At 34.4% G+C, this 17875-nt stretch overlaps 1 protein-coding gene across 3 annotated transcripts in view; it reads left to right on the forward strand.

Moving 5' to 3' along the window:
* Positions 1–17875, forward strand: part of LOC119631246 (DNA-binding protein D-ETS-3) — an 85080-nt gene that overhangs the window by 37078 nt on the left and 30127 nt on the right. For 2 of the 3 annotated variants that reach the window (XM_038023289.1, XM_038023290.1), the window contains one exon: positions 10867–10917. In XM_038023289.1, the coding sequence (XP_037879217.1) occupies positions 10867–10917 (51 nt within the window). Of the gene's footprint in view, positions 1–7003; positions 7165–10866; positions 10918–17875 lie in introns of those variants that run through there. The other variant, XM_038023291.1, reaches the window with a different exon arrangement.

A 17875-nucleotide genomic window follows, 5' to 3' on the forward strand; every position in this document is an offset into this window, starting at 1 on the left:
GTCCGTATCTAAGGATTCTCAGGTAATGTGAACTTTTATATGCCAAAAAAGCCGAATTGTTAATGTTTTATGATTGCAATTTGTTCGCGAGAGTAATTTGGCAAAGAAATTAAGTTGACCAAATTTGAACCATGTAAGGCCATTGCTTGGGTTGTCCTCCCTTTAAGCCTTCTCATGAATACTAAGGCCTTCGGAAGAAAGTCTAATTTTTCATATTTAGTAACGAAACTTAATCCAATGTAGCAAAATATCACGAAAAATGAACAATAGGTTATCTGGACTACTTAGGCCTACACTTTAGACCTTAACATGTACGCAGGTTATAACGAAAACCAAGCCCTTATTTGGGAAGAAAGTATAATTTCTAGTTCTCTATGATAAGCACTGACAAATAATAATATTTTTAGAAAGTAAATTAGGTTCTCTAAATTTGAGTGAAGCGGTATGATGTTTTGGGGATCACCCAGTACGTTAGGTTTCATGCATGAAAATAATATGGAGTTTTTGATGTCTTATGACCAAAACCGGAAAATAATTGTACTAGACGAATTGGTGTAAGGTAATTAATGATCATCCTTGCCCGACCATAATGCTCTCATTTTTTTCGCAATAAAATACCAAAAACTATACATTATAGGTAGCGTTTTTAATAAAGCGGATAGCCTTAGATGCTAGTGGTTTAAGACTTTAGCCTCACAATTTATTTCTCTGGCTAAATTAATAATATACATGATTCCCTTGTAAAGTGGCATATGGGGAGTAGTCGCAACAATGGTCTGATTCCGTTCTTGAAAAACAGGACATGAATGACTCTCAAGCAATCAAGCGATGTAATAAAAAGTGAGTCTACTTTAGCGTCGCTCTAGATGTTATGTATCACAAGTGTTGTGGAATATAAAAATTCATTATGACCTGGTCAACAGTTAATCAGCGAGGGTATGCCCTAATTGGAATAAACTTGAAACATTTATATATGTGTTTAGACCTTAGAGTACATAAAAATGAGGTTAAGTCACATAGTAAATTTCACGTTCGCTTGTTTAATTGTTGCCGTATTAGTTCGCGATCGCAGATCAAGCTGCGAAATGAAAATTATGCACCAACCAAGCACAAAAAATGTTTATAGCAGATATTGGTTGGCAAATATCCGTGATCCGCTCACAAATATTTCTTTAGCTTTTGGGAATAAATATCCAAGATTTACCTCAAGGGGATTGTATTTTTCTGCTTTTTAAGTCGATATAAAAATTGATGCAGTTAGTTGCAAACATATCTCGAACGTTTTCGATACGAATCACGTTCCGAGGCGACACAATATGAATTAGAGATTGAGCGCAATTCCAAATTTGGCTTTACCCATATAGATTAATAGGTAGGTAGATGAGGTTGTTACATATGTAGTATAAGTGTCTCTCTTGTGCGATACTTTTGCATGTGAAATAATTGAGGATATGTTAGAGCATATATACGGTAATTAACCAAGAAGCTAGCAGAACGTCAATATAAACATTACGCAATTGTTATTATTTGAATGCGAATATGAGAGCGAACTGACAACAATAATAATAACAAATCATGTCTCGAAACAAGAAAGTCACAATTCTTTATTAAAAAAAAAAAAAAAAAAAAAAAGGCAAAAAAATGAAACTTAAGTTTTCCGTATATTTCCTTCATGCGCTATCACCGAATGAATTGTTTTCCTAAGGCGTAACGCAAACGGAACGAAAAAAAAAAAAAAAGTACAAAAATTGTAAATAAAAATCAGCAGTTAATATATGACGAGATTTGCTTTTTTAAGTGACACGCACATAAACACATACACACATACGAATACATTAACACAAACATGCATACATAGTTTTATATACATATCATATGATTGGTTTTAGTTACGCTAATATTAGTGTTTCTAGTGTTTAGCCTGATTTAACACCAGCAACAACACCCCAACTATACTTTTTTTGATGCTTGCTTTTTATTGAATTGATGCAGTTGTTTATGTGTGCTATGCCATGTTTTCACAATTGCATACACACACACACGTGTCCGTTAATGACATCTGAATGATGTAACACGCGATTGGCACGTGTCGCTACAGTAAGTTAGATACTCGCTTCTTTTTTTTTTGTTTTTTCTTTTTTATATAGTCACTGAATGCTTTCGCGCACCCAAAGTGATTGTGTCATGATTGCTCCTTTGGCGTGTCTGACGTAGTGACAATGGGTGCATATAAATTCATAAATGCGCGCCGCTTCTATATATGTAATATATGCATGCGCTTCTTACAACAACAATCTAAACAAAAAACATAACAACGCAACAAATGCTGCCCAATAATGTGAATTTGTTGAATGGCGGCTACTCACTTCCGATTTTAAGGCTTTGAACTGTGCAAGTGCTTTGCTGGTTATGGTTGTGCGCGTGGGTATGGTGCAAATTAAATCAGAATTCATGTGAAACAACATAAGATCAAAAAGTGAAAGATTTTCGATTAATGTTTAGCAATATGTTACTCATCTCTTATGAGCGTTATGGACGTTAACAATAAATTATGAACGAGAACTTTCTTCTATGTTATGAAAAGTCAAGCCCAACTTTTCAGAATATGCTTAGGCATTGAAAGGAAATCTAATAATTTAAATACATTCCAATTAAACTTAATCAGTAGTAAAATAATAAGTAAATAGTTTTTTTTTATTTTAATTTATTTTTTTTAATTTTTTGGTTTTCATATTTATCTTTTCTTTTTTTTATTTACAAAGTAAAAAATAACATGAAATTGCTTTTTAATGTCAACGCAAGTAAATAAATGAGCTTTTAAAAGTTCTTATTAAATAGTGTTATGTTATGTTTTAATGAAACACTGGTTGTGTGTTAAATAATACAATTCTTCGCACATCAAATAACGTTACGGTTCCCCAAACGACGCCCATTTCATTTAAGTGGGAGGGAGTGTTGAAACTTTTTAAACATAACAAAACAACGCTAGTATGTAAGTGTATATATATATATATATATATATATGTATATTAGTGAGAGAAGAACTTTGTTGGGGAAGCAGGAGCACAAACGAAAGAGTATAAAAAAGAATATATATATATATACGTATATATACATAGAAAGAAAAAAAAATTTTAAGAACAAGAAAAACAATTATATATAAGAGAACTTGAGGTTGAAATCAGATTTTTGAGGCAACTTAATTGCAATTTGCCTGTCAACGCCTGCGGCGCACAAAGCGTCACAAACACCATATACGTACTCATGCACATATATAAACGCACATGCTTGCGTACATAGATAAATAAAGCGTAGAGATAACGTTTGACAACCTGAAAGTACGCTGGAGGATACAGAAAACTTTTTTGCTCAAAGAACTCGAAAATTAATTAAGCATTCACAAATACCTACACAACATATATAACACGTACACACGTACACGCAAACGAAATCATCCACCTACCCATACATAATGGGGGCCAATGCCCAATAAATGTGTACACATTACTTAAACATTCATATATCCTCTCGTACTCCCTTTGTCGATGTGTGTTATTTTGTATGTGCCAGTATATACATATATGTGTGTACGTTTGTGTATGTGTGCACTGGATATGCACGCTGAGTGTTGTTATTAGAAAATCTCATAATTTACAGGCGTGTCGGACCCGTTTTCTCTACCTCTCTGTATAATTGCCGCCAACAACACAATCGGCTGGAATCGGCGGTGGGGTGTATATGCCGAGAACACACTTAAACATTTCTTCCTCCGTTATCAACCATTATCTAGGTTTCGGTACTTGAATGCTGTCGCTATTATTATTCTATTGTTGTTATTGTTGCTGTTGTTGTTGTTGTCACTGCTTAAACATTACTCTACTTCTGGTGTGAGTCTCCTATTGAAAGAGCTGGGCTGCGGAGAGAGAGTTTAGAGAAATTATCGCGCTAGTCTAGTTTTACCCTAAAAACTAATAATAGAGCTATTCTTGTCGTTAGCCACGTCGCGCAAGCTTCATTTCTTTCTTTGATGAGATTGCATAACTTATACGTTATGAATTCTCTTCTATATTTTGTTTTTCAAATTCTTCTAACATTATTAACTAAGCCACGCAAACATTACCTGAAACGAACGCTCAGTACCGGGGCAGAATTTCAAGCTGTATTAGCTTCTGAGCCGTTCAAGTCGTAATATAGACCCGTTTGAGAAACATTTCCGACGATGTATCAAATTTCGAGAAAGCGTTATTCTAATCCCTTATCTTACTTCATTGCAGCGTAGGCATATTCAGTTCTTTCGTAATCTCTGCTGCAAGTTAAGGTTGTAGAGATTGTCTTTAAAATGTATCTAAGCCGTAAGGATCGTGACTGACCTTTGCTGGAAAAGCATTAAAAGAATTTTAGAAATTTTAAAGTAACATTCTGCGGAAAGGATGTCAACAACAGATGAATAAACCGACAAGTCTCAACAAATCGCGGCATAATTTAATTGCTACAAACGAAATGACAAAGTGAGTATAACGGAATTTTTAGAATATTGGACTAAATGCAACACTTTACATTCTAAACGTATAATAACAAACTCTATACTCATCTCAGAATTTGTTGGCTAGTGTTACGGGAATACACATCCACAGAACATGCACAGTATTAGTAATATAGCAGCCGTTGTTTATCTATATAGAACTCGAACACCCTATTCTCGTATATAACTGATAAGCACTTAATATATATCCATAACTAAATGCGAAAAAGGTTATAGGGGCTGGATGATGGTGAAGGGAAGGCTGAGAGTTCGGGTGGATTGGCAAGGTCCTTTTTATAATGGACGACAGACGACGAAACGGTAATATCCTTGTGTTTGGTGGAAGGAAAAAGGAAGTGGATAATACATCCGTCCTTGTTGCTTCGTGTCACCCACTAAAGAGCTTTGCAACGACACGCACATGCTTCCAACAATGATATGCGCTGTTCGCTGCTCCTTTAACAAATTCCGAAATGACATTTCAACGTTTGTGTGAATATATATACGAAAATGTGAGCTTAGTCCAGTTAGCAGCGGGGTATTATGAACGAGTATTTTTGGAAAAGCAGCAGCAGACAAGTGTTACATCCTCCATTGTATGTTGTAATAGAGAAAAGCTTTTCGATATAAAAGAGCAAAGCGATATATTATGCATGTGTGAGTGCGAAAGGGAAAGATAGCATGACTATGTGACTATAAGTTGTATAGAAAGCTCTCGGGGTATAAATAAAATATGCCAGTAGGAAATTTAGAGGTGAACAGCAATTCAGTAAGCAATGAAATTTCTTTGAATTTAAAATTATAATAAGAAAGAGATTACTTGATATGTCGGCACACTTTCGTCTCGTCTTCTTGTCGTCTTATCCTTTATTAAGCTAGCCTACGATAATATATAAAGAAAATGAGATGTGAAAAATTGTTTTCCTCAAAGGTGGTTATTTGACAGAACCGATCCATGCGTAGGGTTTATTTAATATTTTCCCAACACTCCCCATCTATAAAGTTAAAAATAAATTTGTATAAAAAAAGCTTTTATTAAACCTGCAACGATGATGATGTGCTTTAGCAAAAGTTGGTTAGCCACACCTTGCCTCGGTGCTGATTGGTGTTCAAACGGAAAACGGGTGTTGGTTGAGGATTAAAATACAAACACTGTCTGCCGGTGCTATTAAGTGCTGCTAACGAAGCAGCAGATATTCAGAAACATCCCTAATATATACTCAATGTAATGTATGTTAACTCATCAACCAACCACCCACTCGTTAACATTAACACCAGCCAGTAAGCCAGTTACTACCACCTAACCATCCGAATAATCGTGCAAAACACAATCTTTGCGCTTACTTATGCTAGGCAAATGCAATTCGTTTCCGAAACTCACCCCCTGCTCGTTAGTAAATAAAAACAAAAACAGCAACGAGCACAAGAAAATGGGCAGAGGGTGGAAATCGCATTTATGAGCCGGTAGCTGGGCAGGATATGTGCGATTTGGCGACGGAATGAAATCAATTGTTATGTTACTGTGCCACAGATCAGTCGCAATCCGGTGTCAGTCATCAGCAGCCACAAGCACAAGACGAGCAAGGAAAAAAGTGTGTTTTACGTAATTTATTATTCCGACCACATAATTTTCTACTTGGACTTGAGACAATTTTTCCTTTTGTTTTTTTTTTTCTCGAAAAATTAAAAAAAGAAAAATAATAGCGAACAGAAAACAAAATAAAAAAAAAAAAATAAATAAATGAAAGAAAAAAAAAAAAGCAGTGAACCAAACGTTAAGGTAGAGCCTAAAATAACATAACAACACGGTAGCAAGTTTCACCTTTTTGAATAAACTGTCAAAAAGCAAACAGCAAATTGTTGATTAGTCGGTGTGTTAGAGAGTACAACTATCGCGTTACGACTGCAGAGTAATAGCAATAACAACAGCGGCAAAAATTGTCCGGAAGTTGAGGTGTCCGGTTAACGGTAACAGGTTCCGATCGTCATTTTTCCCGTTCCTTTTCCTGTTCCGCTTGTGGCGCCAATACCGTTTGATGGTTTGCTCCAGCGCCGCTTCATTCTCTCGCTCATTCTATCTCTTTTTCCTTCTCTCCCTTACTCAATCTCATCTTCTCTTTTCACGCGACTATGTATTGTTGTGCATATTCTATATAAACATATTTAAAAATAAATTCAATTGACTATAATTTGTCGCATCTTTCCGACCGACTATCATCATCAGCACATTAATCAGTGAGTGTGTGGTTTTACGATTTGTCGCAACCTCTATTGGCATCGTGTTGCATTTAAAACGAAAATTCAAATCGAAACAATTTTATTAAATTTCATGTATTTAAGGAAATATTCATAATTTTTGTTTTTTTTTTGAAAAACTAAAAAAATGTTTTACTGGCTAATCGGTGGATGAACTAACGCGAAATATCCGAAACCAATCACTCAAACAATTGTAAATTTGGCGGCTTAACAAAAAAAAAAAAAAAAAAAAAAAAAACAGCACAAAAAAACAAACTAAAATCAAAAAGCCAAAATAGTTGCCGCCGCTCTGTTGCTTTATATCATGATGCTTGACATTAAACCTACAGCTGATTATTTATCACGTTCCACAGGAAGTTTTAACAACTTTTCAATGTTGTTCGCAGGTGAGTGATCGATAAAAAAGGAGCTGCACTCTTGCTTAAACGAAAAATGTTAAACGTGATCGATTCTAATGAGTCTATGCATACTTTTTTTATATTTTTATAGCTTTACAGCTATACAATTCACTTTATATCCGTGCAATGCAAACACATATTTAAAATTTAATAAGATTCGAATATATCCAGCTTGGTTACGGTAGAATTTCAGGAGGTCTGAAGGACATCTCATCCGTCACTCTCGATAACCCATAAGCATAAACTTCTATACAAAAAAAAAAAAAGAAAAGAAAATTTTCTTTATAAAATTTTAAGCATGGCTTTGGCTCGCTCCAAAGTCTTTCTATAACGAAAATATATGCGGTAAGGGATTAAGATAGGCTTCCGTAACGGTAACGGCTATATCTTAAATATGTATGCATCTTGTTAAGGAAGCGGGATTTTATGTTTTCAACGCTATTGCTTCTAATTTACGGCAGCGGTGTCAAGAGCACTTAAAATCGCTATTTAAAACGATTTAAAACGATTCTCGAAAGCATAGACATACCCCATTTCTCTTCTTTCATAATCAGTTCAATTGAAAGAACTCTTTCTAATAAATTGGAACTGTTTTAAACACCAGACTTTGGCATTGGGAAAACGCAACGGAAACGCTACTTAACGCATCCAACAAACGCTTTCTCGCATGCAACTGAACTTGAGTTTTTTCTGATATGATTTTTCTCGTCTGAAAATTGTTTCGTGATTCAATATTCATGTTGACTAAGTCACTTGTACAAAGATGAGCTTGTTATCAGACACAAAGTGTTTGCAAAGGCTTTGTTTATTTGTACGTTTGCATAATTACGCATACAAAAAATAATCCGTCCGAGATCGAATTTTCCTTTTCCCCTATGCCTTTGTATTGAAAATGCTTGTTTCTGTTAGTGTTCGATTTTCGCCGATATTCATATTGTGTAAGCTTATTGCAGCTTACCCAAAGACGATCGGCTGAAGCATAGCATACACCTATGCCGGTCACTTGTCATAGAAAGAGAGTAGTAAGTATGGCAATAAAATGAGTTAATATCATAATACAGTGAAATATCAATATTATTATTATTGTCATCGAATTGAGTGCATTATCGACTGTAATCGACTGATTTATAATTACATTTTGGTTTGAGGGTGATCGGGTCTACTTTTCTTAGAACGGCTTTCTTCGGCAATCAAAAACATTCACGAAAAATCTTTATGTCAAAAGCGAGCTCTCACTGCTATCACCGATTTTTTGGGTAATAATTTTTATGTGTTCCGTAAGATTGATCGAATGCTGAACGTGAACAAATTCAATGATTGGTTCAACTCATGGAAGTCAATGAAATCTTGTTAGGCATATTTAATCGAATATTAAAGAAGCCTAAATAAAACTCGGAAGGACTACAAATTCTTAATCGCTGCGAGAATATCAGCGTCAAATTGTTTTATCATCAGCGAGTCAGCGGGTAAAAATCAAAGATGCGACCGCAATCTTTTTAATTTTCAAATTTGTTATGAACAATTTAATACAGAGTCATATATGTCGTAATGATGTTAGGCAACATTAAATAAGAACGAAAAAGATATATTTTTTGGTTTTCATAATTATTGACGTAATATGCATCCTTAGTTAGTTGCATGTAAAATAATGCCGTTGTCAAAACTGTTCGATAGACAACAATAGCAACTACTTTCTCCTATCGTCAAAGGACAAGCGGAGATTCTTTTCCGATACTTGTTCTCCGAAATTGGATTCAGCTTGACGCACATTTAACGTACCGTAGAAGTATGTTTGATCAACTGTTGTCGAAACTTGTAAAGTTAAAAATTGAAAAATTTGCACATATGTAGCATATGCAGCCCAGTTCAAGCAATGCGCTTTTTTCGTTTGGTCTGATGCCTGAAACCTATCAAAATGCTCAAAAATAACTTAAGCTTTCACGATTAACGCAAATTTTAACTTTGAAATAAATCGAACATTTGCTTATTATTATTATTATGACATTTGTTTTTTTATGGCTCGCTAAAGTCCGCTCTATAGCCCGCTCCACAACGTGCAAGTTTTTTGTAAAAAGTAACGGATTTGCAATTTTTCTATCGCCTACAGATTCGTATTAAAAACGCTTTTAGATCGTCCATGATCGCTATAATTACATCAAATAGAATAAAAATGCATCATTTTTTCGAAGAAAACGGTGTTCGGCTGCAGTAGAATTTCCTTTATCTGTCACCTTCATCTTAAACAATATCGAAATATATGAAACTTCGATGCGCTCAATAATATTGCATGGGCGTAACCGATTTTTCTCATTTTCCAGTTTATTAGTAATTGGTGAAAACAACAACTGCTTGGATTTTGAAAGATTGCATTATGTGCCCATCATTTGATCGATTTCGACCGATTTTCACCACCAACGTCTACGTAAGAATTTTCATCGTTTTCGATCAATTTAAAGTGAATATTCGAATTTTTGCGAGCAGTTGTGTACACCGGCAGGGAGACATATGGACGGATAAGCACCCCTCAAGAATCATGAATATTTACATATATACATAATCTGATCTCTAAATATTCCGCCTGACTGTTTTAAATCTTGTAGCCTATGCCGCGGTGCCGGGTATAGAAATATTTATGAAGCAATCTTACGGTGGATCTGATTTTTTCATGAATTAATGATCAAATCTATCGAAATTGCGTAAAATAATTGATTCGAATAACAATTGCTTAGTGAATGATTTTATCTTCCATCCGAGTTCTTGCTTTATTATGGAAGCGCAGAAAAATTGCCATTAACCTGAAGTTCGAAATGATTTTTTTTTTTTTGTTATGAAATTAGTTTTGTGAGTTAAAAAAATCGTTCGAAGCTGCAAGAAATATCATGTTTTGATAGAAAACTTCTAATTACTATCACTATTACAGTTTTTGCATGCAAACTAACACATGTTGTTTGCATTTAAGTAATTTCGCAGATACACTTGTACGGAACCGTAAAAGACGGAAAGGGAAAAACGCGTGTTTCCTCAGTTGAATATTTCAAAAATGCGCTTGATTTTGTGGTTGCGAATCTTCTTAGAATTATTTGGAATATTTTCCATTCATACTTTCAAGTACATTTAAATGCCTTTTTATAATCCTTACTTCAAATTTTATAGCAACTAACCATTGATTGCGATAATAAGTTACGTCGGCTAATGAAGCGTTTGTTCACAATGTATTTATCACATCTGCATACACTTTATGAAAATTGTTTGTTCAAGAAAATTGCAATCGTACTCAACGTATCACTTGTATATATGGGCTTATTATCTTTTTCGCCACAACGATGCAAAGAAGCGTCGGGAAGCAACGAGGCAGTCATTGCAGTATTTTTTTTTTTTTTTTTTGGTGACTTCAGAATCTTTCTCTATAATCAAATTGTTATTGAAGACTTTCATTGTAATGACTATTGCTTCCAGAATATAAAAAATTTGATGCAAAGTCATAAAAACGATGATAAGATAACGTATAGTTTTTCCCTGTGATTAATGATCAGTTATAATTTTAAGGTATTACTATTAGAGCATTATCCGCATTCATATTTCTTCGAAATTCAGGTTTTATCGTGTAAAGTACTTTACAAGTACTTGAAACATTTTCAAGTAATAATGGTTTCCTTTTTCTTTTTTTGTTCTTTTCATCTTTATTTTCAGATTCATCATACAAGTCCTCGTGGGGCTCCCACAGCTCAACACAATCTCAAGGTATTTCAAGTTAATCAAAACTTTTTTGAACAGAGCATTTTTTTACAAACTTTGTCAATTTGCTTCCAAGTGGTTATAACGACAAATTTTTTGTAATTTGTTAGACTTTACATAACTACATGCACACATGCATATATGCAAACTTATTTGTATGTATATACGCCCTATAAATGCACATAAATAAATTGAAGAGGCGTAAAATACATGAATACACACTCACACACACAGACAGACAGACAGACAGACAGTCATAGTCACAATCACACAAATTGTATCCACTCTATTGATAACTGAGAAATTTTATAAACGATATCATTTCCGATGTTGATTGTAGGGAAAGCAAGGAGAAAAACAAATTGAAAAGGAAAAGAAAACATTTCAAATATTTTTGGTAAAATAATCAAAAAAAAAAAAAAAAAAAAAAAAAAAAATGTTTCACATCAAAGCGACAACGTTGCATAACATATACACGAATGCATACATTCGCATTCGTAGTGTATTAAAGACGGAGGTACACAATACACGGGCAAGTGTGAAACTCAGTGAAGCGTACTTTTATTTAACAACATTGAACAACCAAAATAATAATCATAATCAAAAGTCATATATTTATACATAGTTAACTGTCATTCAAAACATGACGTACATACATGAGTACGTGCGTAGCCAAATACATATGTATCTACAAATATGTCAACGAAGGTGTGTATTACACGTGTTGAAATAGTTACATTTTCTTGTTATTGTAAACATTTTATTTTTTCATTTTTTTCCCATAAAAGAATTTTAAAAGCGAGCACAAAGAGAAGCTTGGGAGAATAAGGGAGAGACATTCTTCTATACATTCAAGTTCCATTGTTGAATAACCCGAAAGTAACCTAATCTCGTTACGAATTCAATGAACCGCATTCAATATTTCGACGTAAATGCACACACATATGCACAAACATATATACACATGGTATGCATATATCCGAATACATATGCAAATGGATATTTTTATGAGTTCTGAGCGAATCATTATTTCCAAGCAATCCCAGCTTTTTGTAAATGAAACGACATTGTTTAAAGGATAATGAGTGATGAAAAAAAAAAGAAGAAAAAATTTAAGATAATTTTGTAGCAAATTTTGATCCTGAACGTCTAGAAATGAAAATTCAAATTATTTTTTTGTTTTTTCCTTACAAAAATTAAAAAAAAATATAGATGTCAGGGTTCTATCCACCATGGAAAAGTTGATGGATACTTATTTCATCATTTCGGAAGTAATATGATCCTTCACCCAGGACGTAACCCCGTCGACGCGCGGGGGCGTGACCACGTAGTCTAGAAGATGTGTAGCCAATCATTCAACCTACCTTGGTCACGCAGCAATCGTAATTAAAGTATGATCTAACATACTGGGATGCATGTATCGAATCCTTCTTGTCAATAGAAAAAAAAGCTATATATGCTTTCGTTATAATCAATGTATCAAATATATTAAAGCTTTCATCGACAATTTCCGCTCTTTATCGGATGTGAATTCGTCATTTTATTTCGCAAAAAGAAAAAAAAAAAAACCGTCCTAATCGGCGTCTATCTATTCAGGATTCGCCTCTTAAAAGTACTTATTTTCTAAAAACCCGGAACAGACATTGTGGACACCATCTCCAAGTTCCGGCAATCTGTAGCTAGCAACAACTAGAAACATTATAATCGGCCATGGTCCACTATTAAGTACCCTACACCATCTTCAGTAGAGTTCACTTTTTTTGAGTCATAACGCGTCGGTGTAGCACATTTCATGAAAGTGTTGTAAGACTTGCAACTTGTATATTGAACACAAGAGTACAGGCGCAGACATAGAATAGAATAGACAAACAAGCATAGATTCGGGGAATCACTCTAAATCAATCGGTAGAATAAAAGATTCTGGTTGTTCTAATTTAATCATCGTACCTCGTGTCACAATTCGCTTAGGGTATAAAAACCAAAGTAGAAACTGCAAATCGGCTAACATTTGCTTAGTTTTTACAAATATAGACAAAATTTGAATGCGCTCAAGAGTCGACACTTTTCCTATGAAGAAGTGAAAAAAGAGTTTGACCATTAAAGTTTCAAAACGTCAATTCAAATTCAAATTTCAAGTCTCTCTTTATCGAAACCTCCGCCCCGAAATTTACCAAGTTGTTAAAAATTTTGTTTTAATCAGCCTACTGCTCTTCGGCTTAATAACGAGTTTGATAACTTTATGATTATTACACATATTTATCTAAAATATGTAGCGGTTCTTTTGAAGGCCTAATCTTTATATGGCCAAATGAGTTCATTTTCAACATTTCATGGTGAAATTTGACTCTTAGTTGGAATTTAACATAGCATTGGAGCTCATAGTCCCATTTGTTGGATTCCAGCCCGTACGTACGAATTCTGATGTTCACAAAAAGATCTGTTTTGCTATGAAAATTTGCTCATGGCAGTCGTTTGACATAGAAATTATGTGGATGTAAATTTGCACTACGTGAATCTACTCCTTAGAACCCATTGCGTGTAAGATTTTGCATGAATAGTAAGCCCTTTGAAAAACGGTTTAATTTTTAGTATTTTATGATGAAAATTGCCCCTTGGTAAGCAATTTAGCAAAAGCATCAACCATACGGAATATAATTTTTGCGTTTTTTCTACGATCAGCCACTTAGAGGATGCGCCTCTACATGTGGGGGAGCGGTGATAACCAGGAAGGATTGTGGGAAGAGTATGGTAAAGAAAGGGAGTTATTCGAATTCAAAATGGAGACATCAGATACAGCAGGAAAGACCACTGCTACTGGTAGGTTGGCAGCCGAAGGCAGCCAGTACGGTTAAAGCACATATATTGATTATCGTGAAAAGCAAGCCCTTATATGGAGAAACAGTCCATTTTCTAGTTTTTTGTAGCAGAACTTGGACCAACTCACATGATCTTTTGGCTGGCCTCCAATTTGTGGGCCTTCATGAAAAGCATGCTTTTGCTTTAGAAAACAATGCGTAATTTTTCGTGTATTATAACCAAAACAAGCCAGCAACTGTACTAGGCAAAGTGGTTTAGAGTACCTTATCGTCCACCTTGAGAGAGTATAATGTTCTTTGGAGATAACAGTGTTAAGTATGAGATATCGTTCAATTTTAACCAAATTCTTAGCGTACGATCTAGAAGCATCGATACAAAATAGTGTTTAATCCAAATTCAACAGCGTTTACAGTCACGTGTGTGAAAAGCGATGACCTAATATGAGAGTTGAGTTCGATTGAGGCGAGAAGCCGTGCTTTGACATTTTGTCCGATCCCTACTCATAAGAAAGAACGTAATGTCTTCGTGTCATAGTTTTTATGACTTTGTCTCGTCTTGGCATTCCGAAGCAACAGTCACAATAACAAAGCATTTCAATATCAATTTTGTTATAAAACAAAATTATTAAATGACAAAAACTATCAGTTGACAAAAAAATATCAGTTGACTTGTAATGTGGTAAGAACAGAGCTTTAAATATCATAATTATTTTGAATCGGGGCAAATAAGATTAAAACTGTACAGAGTAGTTGTTCAAGCAAATGGCTTAAGAGTCGATTTAAGAATCGACACTGCGTATTTATTCTTAAGATGATTAGACCAGGATAATGCCCCTGAATTGAAGATTTTAAAGCGTATATGTTAAGCATATAATTAACATTTGTGTTGTTACTACACTCGATTCACCTTCACATTGTCGTATACTTTTGGTAGAACGATCAGACTTGCTCAGACGAAGATTTCGTACACTTACGCTTTCCCTATGTAATTGTATTCAATTAATTAAACGATTCAATTAATTAAAAATCGGTCTTAGAATAAATAGCGAACTTATAGTTTTACGTTCTTAAGCTAATTTTTACATTGATAGTCATCTGTATGGGTGTAATTCTTTATTAATGTTGTCGTGGGTGATAACCGTAAATGAGACCGAATCGAACCAAATGTATAAAAAAAAAAAAACAATAAACGTCCTTTTTTACACTATCACAGCTTTGAGTTGCTTAAACATTTTTGTTGTTGACGTTGTTTTCATATTTGTTATGCCCGTAAAATGTGCTGTCCTTTGACGATTTTCGTTTGAATGGTTCAAAATTTAAAAATTTCTGCTTCGCTGCGTTTCTTTTATACTAACGGCAAACATAACAACGGCAACAACAATAATAACAAATAATATAAAGGAGCTTTGTGTTCTTGTGCTTTATTCGCACACTTGAGTGGCATTACAGGCTTTTCATGTAACAAATACAACAATAGAAATTCGCTCACACACACACACAAACCAGAAAAAATGAAAATAGACATATGGGTGGCTTTGAACACACATGTAACGATATTGTTTGATGTGTATTTGTGCGCATATATATATATTTGTGTGTATAGATAGATAGATAGAACTTTTACTCTTGTGCATGTAAAATTGTTGAAAGCATGATTATGATGCTGATGATGATATGAACCTTCCATTTATTTATCGCATATCAGTCTGAATATATGTGGGTGTATTTATATGCTTATGAGTGCGTGTACGCGTGTGTGTGTGTGTATGTATGTTTCCTTATTTTGTTTGTGGCGTTGTGCTTGACGCCTTTTCATAAAGTGACAATACAAACACTAAATTGAATTCTCTGTTTTTCTGCTCGTTGCTTTTACACAGCCCTTGGGCTATAATTTGCATTGCAGCGCATCTTCGTAATCGTTCGCGCTATTTGGCTTACAGGGCATAATTTAAAATTTGAGAAGATGCCTGCGGCTTTGTTTTGGTTTTACTGTAATCACAATTCATTAAACCAACGAACGACCAAAAGCCGCTCGTCAATTTTGTGCTTTATATACATTTAACAAGAAAATAAGAAAAACAATAATTTTAAAAAGTAAAAGAAGAAACACCTTCGCCCAAGAACGAATTTTAAACGCCCTACCACCATTCCATACATATACGTATCATATGTCTAGTACCGGACTATACTAATAGGCATTTACTGATTTCTTTGTTCTTAACATTGCATCAGCGGCCTAATAGATCATAAAAATTTGCTCTTCACTATGAAACCCTGACTCTTTTAATAACATTTACGTCGATGCAGTTAATTTATTTCGAAATTCATTTTTTATTCTTACTTTCAATCACCCAAAGTGCAATGATATGACAACTTTTTTTTTTAAGCTTTCAAAGTTATGATATGCAAGCTGTTTCTTCACTTTTCAAAAGCAATCGTTTTCTATTCTGGAATTATTTTTTGGCATTTAAAAAAAAAAAAAGAAAAGAAAAACAAATGACAAATGAATGTAGAAATTAAGAAAAATAAAGAAATCGTAGCATCATTCAGGTAGACTTAGTCTGAAGGTAAAGCTAACAAAAGGTGAGATAAAACTTTACCGTCAGGTAGAGATATTTATTATGATCATTTGTTTTTCCAGCTTTCATTTGCAAAAAGATACATTTTCCATTAAAAGGAGGAAACGCCCTTTACTTCCCCTGTCGGTATATTCCCCATGTGCTGAAATGCTCGAACAGAGTTCGGTGCATGAGCGCTACCCCTAAGACACTCATAATTCCAACTATCTCATCATTGTTCATCTCCCTGATCTCTCTGATATTTAATGTGTTCATGGCATTTAATTGCTTTGAAGGCTCACAAGGCGAAGACGTCAATAAGTTTCACTTGCTGCACTTTCAACAGCTATGAGAAAACAACGACTCGACAATTAACGGAAATTAGATTTAAAATCTAAAAAGGAAATCCATTGCCCTTATATGCGGACACCTTGGAGTGTCTCTAGAAAATGATATGAACAAAAATAGGAAAATTTCTTAGGATCGCAGCATAAGAAGAAAAACTTTTTTATTAAATTTTGTAAATAATTTTGCAAAAAAATAACACATTGTTGTTGCAAGTTCCCGATTACATCTTGTCTATTGCTTGGGATGTGTTAAAATTCAAAAAATTTTGATGATAAGAGTTTTTCAAGTATTGCTCCAACTGCCTCTCTACAAGCGATGACAGCTAAAATCAGTTGCTTGCTTAAGATGGGTCTGAAGAAACTTTATAGCTTCTATAGCAGTCATGCGCTACAAGTGAGTAACGTTTCGTGAGAAATGTTTTCTCAAATACTAACCTAACTAAGGGAATTCCTTTATTATTCAGTTACCTTCACAGCTACTTGGCCGATTTCGACCTTTCAATTTCGCGGCAGATGTGCCGACTGTCTGCTGCTAATTTATTGACATTCTTTCAAGTTTACTACATGTGTGCCAACGCTTTAACAGAGCTCTTTAATATGCACCTTCTAGCGATGAGAACATATCGAAACATTGAGGTGATGATCAACCTTTCTTAGCGTGTAATTTTAAATGTTTTAACTGTGCCGTCTGGTTATTCCGGTTCGAACGCTAAAACAAATCTCTTGCGTTCTACCTCGCATTGAGTGCACGATTTTCTACAACGAAGGGACATTTACCGAGTGCTTAATGTCAATCGCAAATGCCTACATGCAAACATACATATGTTAGTGTACAAAACGAATAATCAATAAAATAGTTAGCCGAACTTAGAATGGAGGAAGAACACTGAAGTAAATTAAAAATGTGTTTTCATTACTTTTTTTTCTCTTTGTCTTTGACCTTTTGACATTTAATATCTGTTAGTATCAAAATGTTGAATATGTGCACTGCTTGCCGCTACTAAAGCAGTATTTTCAGGTGACGCTACTTTTTTAATTAATCGTTCTAGATTGCGTTTAGGATGAAGAATGGTCGCTAAAGTATATCTTTCGTTCATCTGGATGTACATGGATGCATTAGCAAGTGATAGCGAATGATAGCCAATATGTGGACTAATAGGATATATTCTGATTGAATTGGGAGTTGAAGACAACATTTTTCCACAATGTATCACAGGAGATGGTGAAAAGAATTTCCAGCATA

This window comes from Glossina fuscipes, unplaced genomic scaffold, assembly GCF_014805625.2.
Source record: "Glossina fuscipes isolate IAEA_lab_2018 unplaced genomic scaffold, Yale_Gfus_2 1, whole genome shotgun sequence".
In the NCBI taxonomy this organism is placed as follows: domain Eukaryota; kingdom Metazoa; phylum Arthropoda; class Insecta; order Diptera; family Glossinidae; genus Glossina; species Glossina fuscipes.